The sequence below is a fragment of the Salvelinus namaycush genome, unplaced genomic scaffold, assembly GCF_016432855.1.
Source record: "Salvelinus namaycush isolate Seneca unplaced genomic scaffold, SaNama_1.0 Scaffold66, whole genome shotgun sequence".
In the NCBI taxonomy this organism is placed as follows: domain Eukaryota; kingdom Metazoa; phylum Chordata; class Actinopteri; order Salmoniformes; family Salmonidae; genus Salvelinus; species Salvelinus namaycush.
In genome coordinates, this window is record NW_024061375.1 from 234,951 (window position 1) to 249,626 (window position 14,676).

The following is a 14,676-nucleotide window of genomic DNA, read 5'->3' on the forward strand; positions in this document are numbered from 1 at the left end:
CTTGGTGTAGTAGTTTGTCAGGTTCCTGTCGCAGGCGGAGCCCCCCCCCCCCTTGGTGTAGTAGTTTGTCAGGTTCCTGTCGCAGGCGGAGCCCCCCCCTTGGTGTAGTAGTTTGTCAGGTTCCTGTCGCAGGCGGAGCCTCATGTAATGTCCCCTACATTTTGGCCTCAGCCAATGTGATGGCAGCACCGCCGGCCATATCCTCCCTCTGATTGGTCAGTTTCCTGCAGTGGTAGAAGATGTTGATTGGATGGATGAACGCCAGTAGAGTGAGGAGAGTCAGAGCGATGTTCACCTGAGGAGGAAAGACGACAAAGACGGCCCTTTTGAGAGAGTAGCATTAACCTTACTGGTCTGCAAAGTAGGCCAACTGCATGTTACACGGTTATTATGTTATGAGCTGTGAGGTTCAACAAAGACATTTCCATATTTACTTTTTGGCAAGTACAATACAGTACATCTACTAATCTCGTCCACTCTGCCTGCTCTCTCACGATAGCAACTGAGCCTGGGGATGAGGTTAGTCATCTAGTGACCGTATGTTTGTATGACCCACTCACATAGAAGGGGTCTCCACCTAGGGCTCCTTTGACCAGGGCGAAACAGGGGTACTGCAGCAGTGACACCACGGCAGACAGAGACATCACCAAACCATACAACTTCCCAAAGTGGACCCCAGGAAAACTGTGGTGAGAGAGGGCAGGAAGGAGAAAAGAAAGGAGAGCCGGACATCAACTGAGGGAAGTATGAATGAGTAGCACTCAGTCGCCTTCCTTTATTGTAAACTTTAGTCTTTGAACTGTATTTTCACATTTTAAAATGTCAAGTCTATTGTCTATTTATTTCCCTTGTTCCTTCTTCTATAATCTACCTTTTTATTTCCTTCCTGTCAGATCTCACTATTAATCTGCTACTCTGCCCCCACTATTAATCTGCCACTCTGCCCCCACTATTAATCTGCCACTGCCCCCACTATTAATCTGCTACTCTGCCCCCCACTATTAATCTGCTACTCTGCCCCCCACTATTAATCTGCTACTCTGCCCCCCACTATTAATCTGCCACTCAGGCCCCACTATTAATCTGCCACTCTGCCCCCCACTATTAATCTTCTACTCTGCCCCCCACTAGTAATCTGCTACTCTGCCCCCCACTAGTAATCTGCTACTCTGCCCCCCACTAGTAATCTGCTACTCTGCCCCCACTATTAATCTGCTACTCTGCCCCCACTATTAATCTGCTACTCTGCCCCCACTATTAATCTGCTACTCTGCCCCCCACTATTAATCTTCTACTCTGCCCCCCACTATTAATCTGCTACTCTGCCCCCACTATTAATCTGCTACTCTGCCCCCACTATTAATCTGCCACTCTGCCCCCCACTATTAATCTGCTACTCTGACCCCACTATTAATCTGCCACTCTGACCCCCACTATTAATCTGCCACTCTGACCCCCACTATTAATCTGCTACTTTGACCCCACTATTAATCTGCCACTCTGCCCCCACTATTAATCTGCCACTCTGCCCCCACTATTAATCTGCTACTCTGCCCCCCACTATTAATCTGCTACTCTGCCCCCCACTATTAATCTGCTACTCTGCCCCCCACTATTAATCTGCTACTCTGCCCCCCACTATTAATCTGCCACTGACCCCACTATTAATCTGCTACTTTGACCCCACTATTAATCTGCCACTCTGCCCCCCACTATTAATCTGCCACTCTGCCCCCCACTATTAATCTGCCACTCTGGCCCCCACTATTAATCTGCCACTCTGCCCCCCACTATTAATCTGCCACTCTGCCCCCACTATTAATCTGACACTCAGGCCCCACTATTAATCTGCCACTCTGCCCCCACTATTAATCTGCCACTCAGGCCACACTATTAATCTGCCACTCTGCCCCCACTATTAATCTGCCACTCAGGCCCCACTATTAATCTGCCACTCAGGCCCCACTATTAATCTGCCACTCTGCCCCCCACTATTAATCTTCTACTCTGCCCCCCACTAGTAATCTGCTACTCTGCCCCCCACTAGTAATCTGCTACTCTGCCCCCACTATTAATCTGCTACTCTGCCCCCCACTATTAATCTGCTACTCTGCCCCCACTATTAATCTGCTACTCTGCCCCCCACTATTAATCTGCTACTCTGCCCCCCACTATTAATCTGCTACTCTGCCCCCACTATTAATCTGCTACTCTGCCCCCACTATTAATCTGCCACTCTGCCCCCCACTATTAATCTGCTACTCTGACCCCACTATTAATCTGCCACTCTGACCCCCACTATTAATCTGCCACTCTGACCCCCACTATTAATCTGCTACTTTGACCCCACTATTAATCTGCCACTCTGCCCCCACTATTAATCTGCCACTCTGCCCCCACTATTAATCTGCTACTCTGCCCCCCACTATTAATCTGCTACTCTGCCCCCCACTATTAATCTGCTACTCTGCCCCCCACTATTAATCTGCTACTCTGCCCCCCACTATTAATCTGCCACTGACCCCACTATTAATCTGCTACTTTGACCCCACTATTAATCTGCCACTCTGCCCCCCACTATTAATCTGCCACTCTGCCCCCCACTATTAATCTGCCACTCTGGCCCCCACTATTAATCTGCCACTCTGCCCCCCACTATTAATCTGCCACTCTGCCCCCACTATTAATCTGACACTCAGGCCCCACTATTAATCTGCCACTCTGCCCCCACTATTAATCTGCCACTCAGGCCACACTATTAATCTGCCACTCTGCCCCCACTATTAATCTGCCACTCAGGCCCCACTATTAATCTGCCACTCAGGCCCCACTATTAATCTGCCACTCTGCCCCCCACTATTAATCTGCCACTCTGCCCCCCACTATTAATCTGCCACTCTGCCCCCCACTATTAATCTGCCACTCTGCCCCCCACTATTAATCTGCCACTCTGCCCCCCACTATTAATCTGCCACTCTGCCCCCCACTATTAATCTGCCACTCTGCCCCCACTATTAATCTGCCACTCTGCCCCCCACTATTAATCTGCCACTCTGCCCCCCACTATTAATCTGCCACTCTGCCCCCCACTATTAATCTGCCCCCACTATTAATCTGCCACTCTGCCCCCCACTATTAATCTGCTACTCTGCCCCCCCTATTAATCTGCCACTCTGCCCCCCACTATCTGTCTCTTTATCCCTCTGTCACTCACGCGATGCTGACGAAGGCTGCGTTGCCTCCGTAGAGGAAGGAGCGGTTGAGGACCTGCAGGATGAAGGTGAGGTACTGGAGAGGGAGGAGAGGAGAGGAGGCGCAGATGGAGAAGAGGAGGCACTGGAGGGAGGTGAGGAAGAGGGAGAGAGAGGAGGAGCGCAGGTCTGCCTCCTTATCTGTTTCTCCTATAGAGGGAGGAGGTGAGAGAAAGGTTGGGTGAGGATGATGATGGACACACACACACCAGAACCATGGCCATGCTCATTAGGCATGAAATAGGATAAAACATATATATACTAGACTGAAACAGGAGGTAGGCCTTCTACCTGAACAAATAAGGATACCCATTTTCGTCTTTAATTGCTTAACATTTTGCTATTTTGTGCTCTATTGAACACCATCATGTTGTTGCTAAGCTAGAGCCATGTCACCCACCTGGAGCCAGAGGCTTCCCCTTGTGTCTGTCCATGATGAGGCCGTTCCAGGGAGCACAGAGGACCCCAAACAGCTGGGTGAAGGCAAAGGCATTGGTGTACTGACTCACTGAGAGAGAGAGGGGGGAGAAAGAGAGAAGGGGGGAGAGAGTATTTAGATTCATTCAGTGAACCTATGCTTTGGTGTGTGCATGCGTGTGTGTGGTTTACCCAGGGCTGAGTCGTTGTCGGCCAGCCGGTTGAGCATGGGGTTCAGTGTTCCGATGAAGAGGTAGTGTCTCAGCTGCATGACAGACAGCCACACCAGATGCCACAGGAAGAACCACGACTGCACACAGCTCCTGAAACTGGCCACTGAGTGTGTGTGTGTGTGTGTGTGTGTGTGTGTGTGTGTGTGTGTGTGTGTGTGTGTGTGTGTGTGTGTGTGTGTGTGTGTGTGTGTGTGTGTGTGTGTGTGTGTGTGTGTGTGTGTGTGTGTGTGTGTGTGTGTGTGAGAGAGAGGAAAAACATTTGAGTCAACAAAATGCACCTTCCATTCCCCGGCCAGATTAAAGATTGTAGTTGGCCAAACGACACCTTTCCCAGAGTCTTCCGAATGCTGCCCGTCATCAGACTGTAGGGGCATGTCGTCGGTCTCCGCTGGCCCCTCCCCCTCTGATGTCATCCCCGTCTCTCGCGTCTTCTCAAACTCCTCTACGTTGTAGCTGTTGGACTTTCCAGGGTTCACGCTGTTGAAAAGGAGGCAATCAAATATGTTTATCATCAGGGTCACCCATCTGATATGAATGCATGTCATTGAGACTAACCTAACAAATCAATACCATTTGTTAAATGCCAAACACAAATAATGATTAATAATGATTTAATTTCGTTTTGCATTTATCTATGAACATGTACAGGACTTTTTCCTGCCCAAGTAATCTGACAAGGAAACACTCCATGGTCTGGAAAACCCCCAGGCCCTCTGCGAGTCGTAGTTCTCTAGGTAACAACTACAACCTCCATACATACTATGGCATTATGTATCATAGGGCCTGGTCAGATTAATACTGTCATATGTGTGGGAGTTGTAGTTCTCACCCATAGGTGAAGCCCTCAGGGAGTGGGTAGGGAATGTGGGTGTTGGGCATGAGGAAGAACGTCCTGAGGAGGTGGATGACACTGCAGACGGAGAGAATGAGGAAGGAGGAGCGGAGGGAGACCCCTCCTTCATACATCACCTGAGACGGAGGGAGAGACGCACGGAGAGAGGGATAATCAGAGCCACCAATGGATAGCTATTAAACGACCATGACTACATATAATAAAAATATCATCAATATATGGGATATATATACAAATATAATCAATATATGGGATATATATACAAATATAATCAATATATGGGATATATATACAAATATAATCAATATATGGGATATATATACAATATCTACAAATATAATCATTATATGGGATATATCTACAATATCTACAAATATAATCAATATATGGGATATATCTACAAATATCTACAAATATAATATTATATGGGATATATCTACAAATATAATATTATATGGGATATATCTACAATATCTACAAATATAATCATTATATGGGATATATCTACAAATATCTACAAATATAATCATTATATGGGATATATCTACAATATCTGAAAATATAATCAATATATGGGATATATCTACAATATATACAAATATAATCAATATATGGGATATATCTACAAATATAATCATTATATGGGATATATCTACAATATCTACAAATATAATCAATATATGGGATATATCTACAATATATACAAATATAATCATTATATGGGATATATCTACAATATCTACAAATATAATCAATATATGGGATATATCTACAAATATCTACAAATATAATATTATATGGGATATATCTACAAATATAATATTATATGGGATATATCTACAATATCTACAAATATAATCAATATATGGGATATATCTACAATATATAATCAAATTAATCTGTTTTATACACTTGGCCTTTAAGGCAGTTATCTAGTAACCTGACGAGCAGAGCATTTTTCTCTCAGAGAGAGGCCTCTGTCCTGTAGGCTACAGTATGTGTGAGTTCTGTGATACCTTGATGATGAGGAAGACAGCCGAGGAAGAGTCGAAGGCTCCATTATAGAGGGTGATGATGGTGGAACGATGGGAGCCAAACAGGTTCCCAACCTATAGTAGCGAACAACAGTTCAACAAGTGTGGACATTCATCCAAGAAGAATACATCCACCCATATAGTACACAGTAGAAATACAGTATCCATATAGTACACAGTAGAAATACAGTATCCATTTAGTATACAGTAGAAATACAGTATCCATATAGTATACAGTATCCATATAGTACACAGTATAAATACAGTATCCATATAGTCACAGTAGAAATGTCCATATCCATATAGTATACAGTAGAAATACAGTATCCATATAGTACACAGTATAAACACAGTATCCATATAGTATACAGTAGAAATACAGTATCCATATAGTACATAGTATAAACACAGTATCCATATAGTATACAGTAGAAATACGGTATTTACTGAATAAATATCAGTTTTATGTGCCAGACAAAATAGTGTGTGACATACACCTGTTACACAGATGTAATGAATACTGTTTGTACTGTCTGGAACTGTGTTGAAACTGAGGAGTCATGGCATGCTGCTGTACCTGTATGTTTGTGATGAGGAACAATATACCTCCCACTGCGATGAAGGACAGGGCTGGGAACAGCAGCATGGACAGAGCTATTAGAGAGAGAGATAGAGAGATAGAGAGAGAGATAGACACAGAGACAGCATAGGTCAAGTTCAATCTCTACTCATCCAACATTCTACACTAGGAATGTGCTCTTCCTAATGCTTTTGCAGGGTCCCCGTCCCCAGTCCACCTGGTCGTACTGCTGCTCTAGTTTCTGCTGGTCTGCCTGACGTGCTACCTTATCCCGGACCTGCTGTTTCAACCCTCTCTCTCCTTCTCCCGGTGTCTCTCTCTCTCGACCTGTCTCTCGACCTCTAAATGCTCGGCTATGAAAAGCCAACTGACACTTACTCCTGAGGTGCTGACCTGTTGCACCCTCTATAACCACTGTGATTATTATTTGATCCTGCTGGTCATCGGTGAACGTTCGAACATCTTGAAGAACGGTCTGGCCTTAATGGCCATGTACTCTTATAATTTCCACCGGGAACAGCCAGAGCCTGGTTCCTCTCTAGGTTTCTTCCTAGGTTCCTGCCTTTCTAGGGAGTTTTTCCTAGCCACTGTGCTTCTACATCTGCATTGCTTGCTGTTTAGGGTTTTAGGCTGGGTTTCCTTACAAGCCCTTTGTGACATCTGCTGATGTAAATAGGGCTTTATATAAATACATTTGATTGATTGTCTTTGTTCATTTATCAAATACACAAATATCAAGAGCTGTTCTGATTGAATAACAACCGTTATACTGTACAGTCTATGTTCACCTGAACTGGAGAAGGCAACCATCAGTGTACCAGTGGTGTAGAGACATCTGAGGGGAAACACAGAGCAGAGGTAGATAAAGAGGTGTCACACAGTGGGTTATGGTCTGTTAAACTTTAGTCGGTGACACATTTCTCACTGGGTCAGAAGACAACCTCAATAAACCTGTAGAAGTTAGATTAAAATATGCATCCACATTCTACAAAAACAATGACTGAGTAAACCAGGAATGGACCCTCACCTTCCCACCCCCTTTTGACTCAGTGACTCACTCACTCTCTCTCGTCTAGGCGACGGTCTAGCTATAAACTTACTGAAGAATTGTAATTAATTGACTATGTGTAAATAAACTCTGTGGATGTCCTGGAAATACTGGTCAGAGGTCAGGACCTAGTTATATCCTTTAAATGTTAACATTGTAAGAATTATTTGCAATGGATATGCCATATATCACATTGTATATGGGTATATCGCCATCCTTACCTGACCAGGGCAGGAAAAACTCTGGGCCCTAGTAATGAAGCCTGGATTTCTGTAGTTTAAAAAAGACTCACATTCCCAGAAGCCTCGTTGCCATGGTGCCGAAGCGGTCGAAGATGAATCCGTTGGGAAGCGTGAGGAAGTTGTTCATAAAGGAGGTGACGGTGAAGACCAGGGAGAACTGTTCATCCTGTCCACTACAGTCTGAGAGAGATGGAGGGATGGGGAGAGAGATTAGGGATGATGAAGACCAGGGAGACCTGTTCATCCTCTCCACTACAGTCTGAGAGAGAGAGATGGAGGGATGGGGAGAGAGATTAGGGATGATGAGGACCAGGGAGAACTGTTCATCCTCTCCACTACAGTCTGAGAGAGATGGAGGGATGGGGAGAGAGATTAGGGATGATGAAGACCAGGGAGACCTGTTCATCCTCTCCACTACAGTCTGAGAGAGAGAGATGGAGGGATTGGGAGAGAGATTAGGGATGATGAGGACCAGGGAGAACTGTTCATCCTGTCCACTACAGTCTGAGAGAGATGGAGGGATGGGGAGAGAGATTAGGGATGATGAAGACCAGGGAGAACTGTTCATCCTCTCCACTACAGTCTGAGAGAGAGAGATGGAGGGATGGGGAGAGAGATTAGGGATGATGAAGACCAGGGAGACCTGTTCATCCTCTCCACTACAGTCTGAGAGAGAGAGATGGAGGGATGGGGAGAGAGATTAGGGATGATGAAGACCAGGGAGAACTGTTCATCCTGTCCACTACAGTCTGAGAAAGAGAGAGATGGAGGGATGGATGAGGAGAGAGAGTGCGGGGGAGGGGGGATGGGGCAGAGTGAGAGATGAATACAGAAAGAGAGGAATACAGAGAGAGATAGAGAGGGGGAGAAAGATAGAAGTCCTTCAGTTTTCTAGTATGAACTCCTCAGATGTGCTTCATATTCTATTCCAATCTATTCTATTCTGTCATATTGAACTGAATAGCATTGAACTACTCACCTGTTTCCACTGTACTGTTGGGTCCAGTAGTCAGATTGACACAGAAGTCAGCGAAGTATCCATCTGTCTTCAGGACGAAGACCAGCGATGCCCAACCGAAGACCACACCGGCGAAACACAGACACTCCACCAGCCCTGTGGCCAGGGTCAGTCTGTAGCGCAACCCTACCCCTCCCCCCTCGCATCCCAGCATCCTCGCTGATTAACAGACTGACTGCCTGACTGGCTGGCTGGCTGACTAGCTACCTGCCTGGCTGACTGAGTCCTTGCTCTGACTGGCTTGCTGGCTGACCGACTGATAGCTACCTGCCTGGCTGACTGACTGACTCCCTGCTCTGACTGACTGGCTGGCTGCCTGTTTAACTGTCACTCAAAGGACTGTTCTTGTTGTCTTATTAATGTGAGGTTAATGGGTGACTGTATTCAAAGAGACCCCTTTTCTATCCTCTGACTCTTATGTCTTACTTTTCTATATGTCCTCCCTCGCTCTCTCTCCCTCGCTCTCTCTCTCTCCCTCTCTATCCCTCTTGATACTTGCTTTGAGTATTTGAGAGTGACTGGCTGAAAAGTAGCTGTATCACTAGAAGGGAGTGCTGGGTGGGAGAGATAAGGCGTGGCATTCCAATTCAAACTGCACTATCAGAAAATATACTGGTTAACTCCCCTTCTTCTCAATCAATGGCTGTTAGAGATAACACGTTTTATGACAGGTTTCAAACACCTAAGACTTGAAGTGGTAGTGGTGGCCATAGTAGAAATAATAGCAGTAGAATTTGAGTTCATAGCACACTAACATGAGTCGTCATAATAGTAGGCCTAGTGGTTAAACCCACGAGGAGTGGGACGTTTCTCAACCTGCAGTGTGAACTGATGAACGGTCGCTCTCACAGCCCCTCTGTCTATAGATGTGTTTCTCTTCCTCTCCTTCCTCACTTCCTCTCCTTTCTCCCTTCCTTGTTGTTCCACTTTGTGTTTATTTCCCTCTTTTCTTCAGTGTGTAACTCATGACTTTTGTTCATTCCTTTGTTGCCATTTCATAAATGATCCTGTCATTTGCTTTGAGAGAGAGGCGATTGTTCATCTTCCCCCTAAAATATACACGTGAAGAGGCATCACAACACGTGTCAGGTGTAATAATGCAATAACAATTAATAATAATAATACATAGTGCACATCAAACACTAAGGATAAATAATTATAATACAAGTTCGGAAATCGGAATAATACAGCCTAGGGACTATCGGCTACGGTCTAATGCGTAGTTTTTATTTTATTTTTATTTTACCGTTATTTTACCAGGTAAGTTGACTGAGAACACATTCTCATTTGCAGCAACGACCTGGGGAGTAGTTACAGGGGAGAGGAGGGGGATGAATGAGCCAATTGTAAACTGGGGATTATTAGGTGACCATGATGGTTTGAGGGCCAGATTGGGAATTTAGCCAGGACACCGGGGTTAACACCCCTACTCTTACGATAAGTGCCATGGGATCTTTAATGACCTCAGAGAGTCAGGACACCCGTTTAACGTCCCATCCGAAAGACGGCACCCTACACAGGGCAGTGTCCCCAATCACTGCCCTGGGGCATTGGGATATTTTTTAGACCAGAGGAAAGAGTGCCTCCTACTGGCCCTCCAACACCACTTAGTAAATCCGCTAATGGTATGAGAATGTGTACTGAGCTGTAGCCTACATTACAGTGCGGGAAGACTACAACAGATAAAGTACACTCGCCATATAACGGTAATCCACATCAGATTAGCTACAGACTAATCCGCTATGCGGTCATTGCATTACTGTGTTTTCTTTGCGTGCAATCTGTAGTATGGTGCCAAAACGCCTCAAAATAGACAGTAAAATAGTTCGGTTATAACGGGACGTTGGCCAGTGTAGGACACTGTGCTGTCATAAAACAATAAAAACGTGTATGGCTATGGTAGAGCAACTTTTATGACAATTATTACACTGGCCACAGTTCAACCATGCAGCATTAATCATAAATCGTAGGCTATGAAAACTATGCCATACATAGGCTGTAGCCTATACATTCAGATATTAGCCTATATACCTGCTACTCACCTTGTTTAATGTTGATCCTCTTGTTGATTTGTGGTAGAACTCTAAACAGAAACCTCGTCACCATTACGCGCAGGCGCCGCGATGTGCCAGTCCATTCGCTGTCTGTCTTTCCACCTGCGCTGCATGATTCACGCGACGCAAGCGTTGGCCAGGCATTGGGGACTAGGCTAAATGACCAAAATATATGTGAGTGGTGAGTTGTCTCCAGTTGCTTACATCTAATTATAAACTGGGTGGTAGAGCCCTGAGTGCTAATTGGCTGAAAACCATGGTATATCAGACATATACCAGGGGTATGACAAAACATGTATTTTTCCTGTTCTAATTACACTTGTAACCAGTTTATAATAGCAATAAGGCACCTCGGGGGTTTGTGGTATATGGCCAATATACCACCTGTGTCCAGACACTCCGTGTTGTGTTGTGCGTAAGAACAGCCCTTAGCCTTGGCCATATACCACACCCCCTCAGGCCTTAAATATACACTCTAAAAGTAGGCCTAGCTACTCACAGCTGTGTGGGATTTCTGATGATAATGTCATTCATTGTAAAATGGAAATACAAACTTGGAATATGATTTGACAGCAATAATAAAATACATCTTCTGGAATTAAAAAGTAACTTGACCAATGAAAGCAGCCATCTCAACCATCAGCATTTTACTCAGAAACTGCCTAGCAACACAGCAGGCTACAATAAAGGCCAATTCACAGAACAGATGTCTACTGTATGTATTGAACTCTTGATTTTATGTGGAATCCCCCTTTGTAAAACTGGTTAAAGTCTTTCCACATAAAACTTTAGATCATATGTAAAACAAGAAGTCAATTACGTCTCACACAGACACACATCAATTACGTCACACACAGGGCACTTCCATCACGTGTGTGTCTTCATGTGAGCTTGGAGGTGTGCACCATGCGAGAAGTGGCGTCCACATAGTGCGCAGGCGAAGGGTCGGACACCCGTGTGGAGCAGTTCATGCCTCCTCAGGTGACTGGGTCTGATGAAGCTCCGCCCACACACGGAGCAGTGATGCATCCTCTCTCTCGTGTGGTTGAGGGCGTGCCGCTTAAGGCAGCTGATGTAGGGGAAACCCTTCCCACAATGTTTGCATACGAACCTCCCCTCCTCTTTACTGAGGGGAGCTCGAGTTCTGACAGTCCCACCATTTCCTCTTTGGTCTCCATGGTGACCAGGCATGACGGTGACGGAGTGTTTCCCCGGGAACGATGCGTAATCGTCTGTGGTCGTTGTCGAGGAGGAAGTGTGTTGTTGGTTTTCTGACGAGTAGGTGAAAAATAGACCAGAGGTGTCTGTGTAGCCACCGTACCCCAGGTTCAGTGCTGCATACTCGGGGTACGTTTGGCCCAGATCCTCCTGGTCGACCTCCAGGCCTGGTTCTCCTCCCGGTAGTGGGTTGAGGTCTGGACATGGGCTCTCTGGCTCCCTCTTGAGGCGGATCTCCTCAACTACTACAGGCTGGTCCTGGTCCAGGCAGTGAGAGCTGCTACTGAGGTCATGTTCCAGAGTTCTATGTTCTAGTTCTAGGTGTTCCATAGTTCTATGTTCCTGTTCTATGTGGTGTCCCATAGTTCTATGTTCCACTTCTATGTTGTGTTCCATAGAGTCAGTGAGCTCATCTCTACCCCCTGGTGGTGTACTCTGGAACCCCCAGTCCTCCTCAAAACTGCTCTGATCAGTGGGATGCGGTTGCCGGGCGACCAGTGGAGTGGTGGAATGCTCAGGAGCTTACATGCAGGAGAGGGGGCAACACGGGATAGAGAACAGAAGGCAATGTCATCATCATCATCTTCACCACCATCATCATCATCACTACCACCACCACCATCATCATCACTACCACCACCATCATCACCACCACCACCATGTAATATTGCATTTTGCTAGCTGGAAGTTTGAACTTGGCCTCCCTTCCTCCCTCATTTCATGTAAGCTCTTTCCTTATCTCTCAGTAGCTAGGTTTACATCCAATTTAATGTGAATATTCTCAAATCTGCATAAGAAAATATGTACATTTTCCCACCAGTGGTGTGTTTCCACCAAACGGACTTGTTGCGGATTTTAAAAAAGGAACTCAGTCCGGCTTTCAACTTGAAACAGGAGAATGCACAAGGTGCAGTTTGGAAGTTGGGTAGTACATGATCAGCTTTCCTCTTGTCATGTCAGCCATTGCATACCTTAGAGAGCTATAAATAACTTGTCAGAAATGTCCAGATCAACTAAACATTTTTTTGCTAGGTTTATTTTGTTGAGTCACTCAAATATCACATGAATACACATTAGACATGGCAAAATGTATAGAATTGCAAGAAAATGGCCATTAAAAATGGCAAAATATTCTCTGCACCCCATTACAAAATGTGTAGAATTGCAGGAAATAAACTTTAAACCTAAATTATTATGGAGCGAGAATATTTGTCAAACGGCAGTCAAGCATCCCCAGAATCAGACCAATGATATTAATGGGAAAGGAGCAGCACCACCCTGAAGTTCATCATGTTATTTAATCTGTAGCCTAATAAACTGCATGGTTTCCCGAGTCCTAGTGGGACTAGCACACAACATATCATCACGTGACTCCACGTTTACTTCGATATGATGGTTATAATATCAATATTCGCGCATAGAGGCGTTTCAATCGCCAATTCTCGCATAATTCATTTTACAAACAAAAAGGTTCCACCATGTCGAATGAACAAATTATCTGTTGGCATTTATAAAATTGTTCCGAAACTTTGTTTCCATCACAGCTGTCGTGATAAAAAAAAAAAAAATCGGCATGACTTTCCTTGTATAAAAACGGTGGATGGAAACGTGGTTTGTCTCTCTCACCATTCATCCTCAGTTCATTTGGGGCACCACATTCCCCTGGGCCGTCCTCCTCCAGTCTCTCTTGTTTGATGGTAACTGGTTCAGCCGTCCTGTCTGTTACAGTGGTCTGTTAAAGGACACACGGTACACACGGTGATAGTGTGATCAATGCATTGTTAATTGGAGGCGAATTACATAAACACTTACTTGCATGTATGCCTGTGTAATGCATTAATACTTTTATCCTATACTAGCCTATTAGCCTATTTTAGAAAATATTTTATTAATCCTTATGTAAATTATTATACCTTATAATTCAGCTGAAAATAATATCAATACCATGCCCACGATTAACTATTTTACTGCTGATAAAACAAAAAAGTGTAATGTGTAGCGGCTACACTACCTCGTCCGTCCATTGTCCCGCCCGCGCCGCGGGTCCATTACTCGAGTTTCTGCTGCAACCCTGCTGCGTAAAGACTTGGTCGGGCTTTTGTTCTCTGTTGGTTTCTGCATGGAAAGAGAAGAGGCCACATTACTTCATTTTCGACTGTCGATTTAAAAGCACCAAGCATTTAAAATGAAATCCATAAACACGTACGGGGCGTGTGGTGCGGTAGGGAACCCCCGTTCCAAAGTCTCTCGCGCAGCACAGTGCCAACTCCGTCCCCGCCGTGTTCAATCGTACATGTCTTTTTCCGGTGCCGGTTTTCAACTACTTTCAGCTTTTTCATCAGGATTTCGTTATCGTGTTTTTTCCGTGACAGTTCCCCACATAAAAACGTGGAGTACTCGTCCACCAGTTTGGTTATCTCCGCCATGGCGGCGGTGGATAGAGCTTCCATGATGGACGACAACTGCGTCTGAAACATTACGGTTCCCGACATTCTAGCTAGAATAGCCTAGCTAGCTAGATATTGATAATGGCAAGTTTTAACGGGAAAATAACGATATTGATTTTTAATATGTTTAAACACCGTGGCCTGTAAGTGGACACTTGGTTGGGTAGTTAAAGCCCAGATCATAGCGGTTTACAAATCCCTGTTCCTGTGTCTACAATAATAACAATGCAACATGACGTGATGACGTCTCATTCAATTTACCGTAAGTACATGAGAGAGTT

At 45.0% G+C, this 14,676-nt stretch overlaps 2 protein-coding genes across 2 annotated transcripts; both read right to left on the reverse strand.

Annotated features, from left to right (window-relative positions):
• Nucleotides 1-60: 60 nt before the first annotated feature.
• LOC120042356 (solute carrier family 43 member 3-like) lies at nt 61-11,020 on the reverse strand. The gene is made up of 13 exons (XM_038987174.1): nt 10,719-11,020; nt 8,638-9,725; nt 7,709-7,838; nt 7,157-7,203; nt 6,366-6,442; nt 5,771-5,863; nt 4,731-4,870; nt 4,227-4,378; nt 3,861-4,004; nt 3,652-3,759; nt 3,215-3,401; nt 561-684; nt 61-295 (listed from the first exon to the last, which is right to left on the reverse strand). Exons 2-13 carry the CDS (start codon nt 8,828-8,830, stop codon nt 155-157), a joined length of 1,536 nt encoding a protein of 511 aa, XP_038843102.1. The 5' UTR covers nt 8,831-9,725; nt 10,719-11,020; the 3' UTR covers nt 61-154.
• Nucleotides 11,021-11,360: 340 nt separating this feature from the next.
• LOC120042357 (zinc finger protein 813-like) lies at nt 11,361-14,627 on the reverse strand. The gene is made up of 4 exons (XM_038987175.1): nt 14,155-14,627; nt 13,960-14,063; nt 13,575-13,680; nt 11,361-12,469 (listed from the first exon to the last, which is right to left on the reverse strand). Exons 1-4 carry the CDS (start codon nt 14,438-14,440, stop codon nt 11,598-11,600), a joined length of 1,368 nt encoding a protein of 455 aa, XP_038843103.1. The 5' UTR covers nt 14,441-14,627; the 3' UTR covers nt 11,361-11,597.
• Between the last annotated feature and the right edge of the window lie 49 nt (nt 14,628-14,676).